This window comes from Lipotes vexillifer, unplaced genomic scaffold, assembly GCF_000442215.2.
Source record: "Lipotes vexillifer unplaced genomic scaffold, Lipotes_vexillifer_v1.1 scaffold1275, whole genome shotgun sequence".
NCBI lineage: Eukaryota > Metazoa > Chordata > Mammalia > Artiodactyla > Lipotidae > Lipotes > Lipotes vexillifer.
Genome location: NW_006770093.1, coordinates 662079 through 665620, shown reverse-complemented (window position 1 = coordinate 665620; position 3542 = coordinate 662079). Strand labels below are relative to the sequence as shown.

The window sequence follows — 3542 nt, the reverse complement described above, 5'->3', positions numbered from 1 at the left end:
TTCCTGCTGTGCAATTGCCTTCTTCTCTGGCAGGGAAGAAGCCCCTACTGACCCCAGATCAGGCTTTAACACTGGTTGGATGACTGGTGTGAGGCTCTACTGAGCTTTATTTCAGCGCCTACCTAATGGGAAAATCATAAAAGCTGGCATTTCTTGACTGCTTCTTATATTCCAAGCATGGTGCTCATAAGCATTTGACGTGTGTTATCAAATTGAATCCTCAGCAAAACCCCATGAGATAGGGACAATAATCTGCCCCATTTTACAGATGAGGAAACCAAGGCTCAGAGAGGTTCAGTGACTTGTCCAAGGTTGCACAGCTAGGAAGTGGAGCATGGAGATTTGGCTCCAGGCAGGCCAGCTCCAGAGCCAGGCAGCTTCGAGCCTCTCTTCTAGACTCTGGGAAGGAGATCAGGAAGGAACCACAGAAAGCACGAGGCTCACAACAGCAGATCAGATTCTGGAAGGCGGTGTGGATTCACCGGAGCTCAGGGTTGGCGGGAACCTGGCTTTGTGGATGAAATTGTCTCCTGAGTACATAAATGGATGATCTGGAATTTCAAGTTAAGAGCCCTCAGGGCAACTTCTGCTCTGCCATTTCCCAGCTGTGTGATTTGAGGCCCCCTACTCACTCGTGCTCTACTCCGATTGCCTTTTCTATAAATTGGCGCTACTGATGAGCACTTTGTCGGAAGGTTATGAGAATAAAGGGGCTTACTGTGTGGGAAAGTGTTTTGCCAACTTTACGCTCCGTCCCAAGCCCCAGCAGTAATTGCGGTGGTCTGCTTTATTATTTAAAGGAATTCTTAAGTAATTTTTTCGGTAAGTAATTCCTTTGGTGAAGCCAAGAATCCACTCACAGAAAGAGGTGATATGATTTGCTTTGTGTAAATCGTGCACTGAATTTGCTTGCAGTGGCAGATTTGAAATGAGACAAACATCTCTATGGAGCCAGTCCCAGGACACAGATGCCCTCCCCTCGCCTTCCCTTCACCCTCAACAACCCCACCACCACCAAACACACGCCCCTCCCTAACAAACCATATTTAGGGAGGCTACAAAGCTTATCCTTCCTGAGTCCTTCCATGACCCCTAACCCCTCTCACTCCCATTGGCCCTTCCTGGAAAGACCTTTTTACAGAAGGGCCAGGCAGCAGTAGAAGTGGTTAGAACCTGGGCCCTGGTCACAGCACAGCTTCCGAATTCCACCAAACCCTCCATGTGTGTGAGCTTCTGCAGATCCCCAAGCCTCTGTTTCCTCATCTGGAAAATGGGCACAATACTAACATTTACGTCCTGGGGTTCCTGTGAGGGCTGATCTTGATGGGGCAGTACCTCCAGTCCCTAATGGAAAAGGCACTGCCCCACATGATGCAGACTGAGGGCCCCCCCGCCAAAGGACTGATGGAGGAGGACTTGCTCGATGCCTGCCCTGCAGACCCCGGTCCCCCATCCCTGCAGACCCTTGTCCCCCATCCCCAGCCTTCCATTGGTGCCTCCACCTCATGGGTCTCTCACATTCTCTTCCCACAGGAAGCGAGTACTCTGGCAACACCTATGGCCACACCCCCTACTCCTCCTACAGCGAGGCCTGGCGCTTCCCCAACTCCAGCTTGCTGAGTAAGTTGCCTCTGGGAGGTAGAGAGACTTCCGTGCATCACTCTCTCTCTTCTCCATCCCGAGGCCACGTCTATTAGATCTTTTGTTTTGTGTAAGATTCAGGGCTCAGGCTTTGGGAGGGCAGTGGTGAGTGGACTCCAGAAAAGTCTTGGAGGGGGACTGCCTGCCTTCAGGGACTTGGAGTCCCACAGCTGCAACGCTGTCGCAGGGGCGCCCTGCGGGAGTGCCAGCTGCCCCTCTGCTGGGGAGCACCCTGATTGCAAACAGTGCCATCCTGCTGCCCGCATTAACCATCTAAGCGACTCAAAACTACTCACGATTCAGCACCTGAGCCCTTACACAGAAATCCTCTGTTCCACCACATTCCTGTTGTTTGGCTGGAGATATGGACAGCCTTCAGGAGGAACAGAGAGTGAGCCGTGGGGCTGCTCATCCGCCCCTGTCTCCCCCTGGGCCTGGGCTGGGTAGAGAAGCTTTTCAGGAAACCAGGCCCCTTAATGGGGAACGTGAGGGATCCCACTGGGGTCTCCGTGAGGGATGGCCTTAAGGGTCTCAGAGCAAACCTGAACCGGACAGAAGCCGCAGTGCAGTACGGCCAACCGCAAGGGCGCCGTCACAGGCCTGGCAGGACCGTCCATTCCCAAGACGCCCCCTCTCCTCTTGTTACCTCCTGATGTTCCAGAAATGCCTAGGAGGCTGGCTGAGCTGGGTTCAGTTTTCCAGATAAGTTCGAGCCACCCTTCTGTTCAGTGTAGCCGGAAAGGCTGACGGCATTGAGACATGCCCTTCCCATGGAACTTTCCCGGGCTGCCCATCCTGCAGGTGTGCAGAGCTGCCCAGTGCAGGCCCTCAAATGTGCATCCCCCTTGACCAGTCAGGATCCAATCCCCCTGCTTCCCAAGAAGATGATCCTCTGACCTCGCACCTTTTGGGCAAGGCTGGGGAAAGCCCCAGTGATCTCCCCGCGAGAACTTGGTTCTTCAGGGTTGCAAATGTAACTGCTCTCTCTTGCCCTCTCCCTGATACAAGGGTGTTGAAGGTCAAAGGAGTCATGGCGGGAGGGGCAAGAAGCCACTGTTCTCCTTCTGGCCAGAAACTCAAAGGTGAGGCCAGAGCAGGAGGAAATAGGGCCAGAGAGGAGTTAATCTTTGATGATCAGATAGGCCCGAGGGATCAATGATTAACTTGTGCTGTCTTAAAGGTTGGCAGAGGCAGGGAGAGGCTGTGGTGCAGTTTCCCCTTCTGACCAGCAGTGTTGTTCTTTTTTTCGAACGTGTCCAGGTTCCCCGTATTATTACAGTTCCACATCAAGGCCAAGCGCGCCACCTACCACTGCCGCGGCCTTTGACCATCTGTAGTTGCCATGGGGACAGTGGGAGCGACTGAGCAACAGAAGGACTTGGCCTGGGACGGGCCCCAGAGAGTCACACAAAGGAATCTTTATTTATTACATGAAAAATAACCACAAATCCAGCATCACGGCTCCCTCCCTGTGTGGTTGATTTAATGAACCATGAGAGACCGGACGACGTTGGAGAAGGGCCACGCTGTCCTCCAGGATTCCTTAATGAGGGGCAGGAGTCCCAGGGGGACAGAACCGTCCCGTTCCAAAGAGACAAAATTGGGAGAGAGGAGGGGACAGCCAGAGGCTTGAGAGGGATGGCACATGGGGCCCACGACGGGGTCAGGGGCACACGGAGGCACCTCTGTGGCTCCATCACCGACACGCTCTAGCAGCCGCGGGCTGTAAGCTCTTCCGTCCAGCCCACGAGCCACAGCGGGTGCGAAGGCTCTCCCGCACCGTCGCCCGGAGAGGCACCACCTTCTCTCCGCAGCTTGCTTGGCACTTTCCACTCCTCTCCCTCTTGGTCCACAGGCTGAACACTGGGTCCAGCCAACCAGGAGCTCCGCCCGGTGGTCAA

The 3542-nt window shown here is 54.3% G+C and overlaps 1 protein-coding gene across 1 annotated transcript in view; it reads left to right on the top strand.

Moving 5' to 3' along the window:
• The window catches only part of PAX8 (paired box 8), a 58450-nt gene extending 55206 nt beyond the window's left edge, over positions 1 to 3244 (top strand). Inside the window, exons 9-10 of the mRNA XM_007446021.1 lie at positions 1534 to 1620; positions 2902 to 3244. Of these exons, the coding sequence (XP_007446083.1) occupies positions 1534 to 1620 (87 nt within the window). The 3' untranslated portion in view covers positions 2902 to 3244. The remainder of the gene's footprint in view (positions 1 to 1533; positions 1621 to 2901) is intronic.
• The last annotated feature ends 298 nt before the right edge of the window (positions 3245 to 3542 follow it).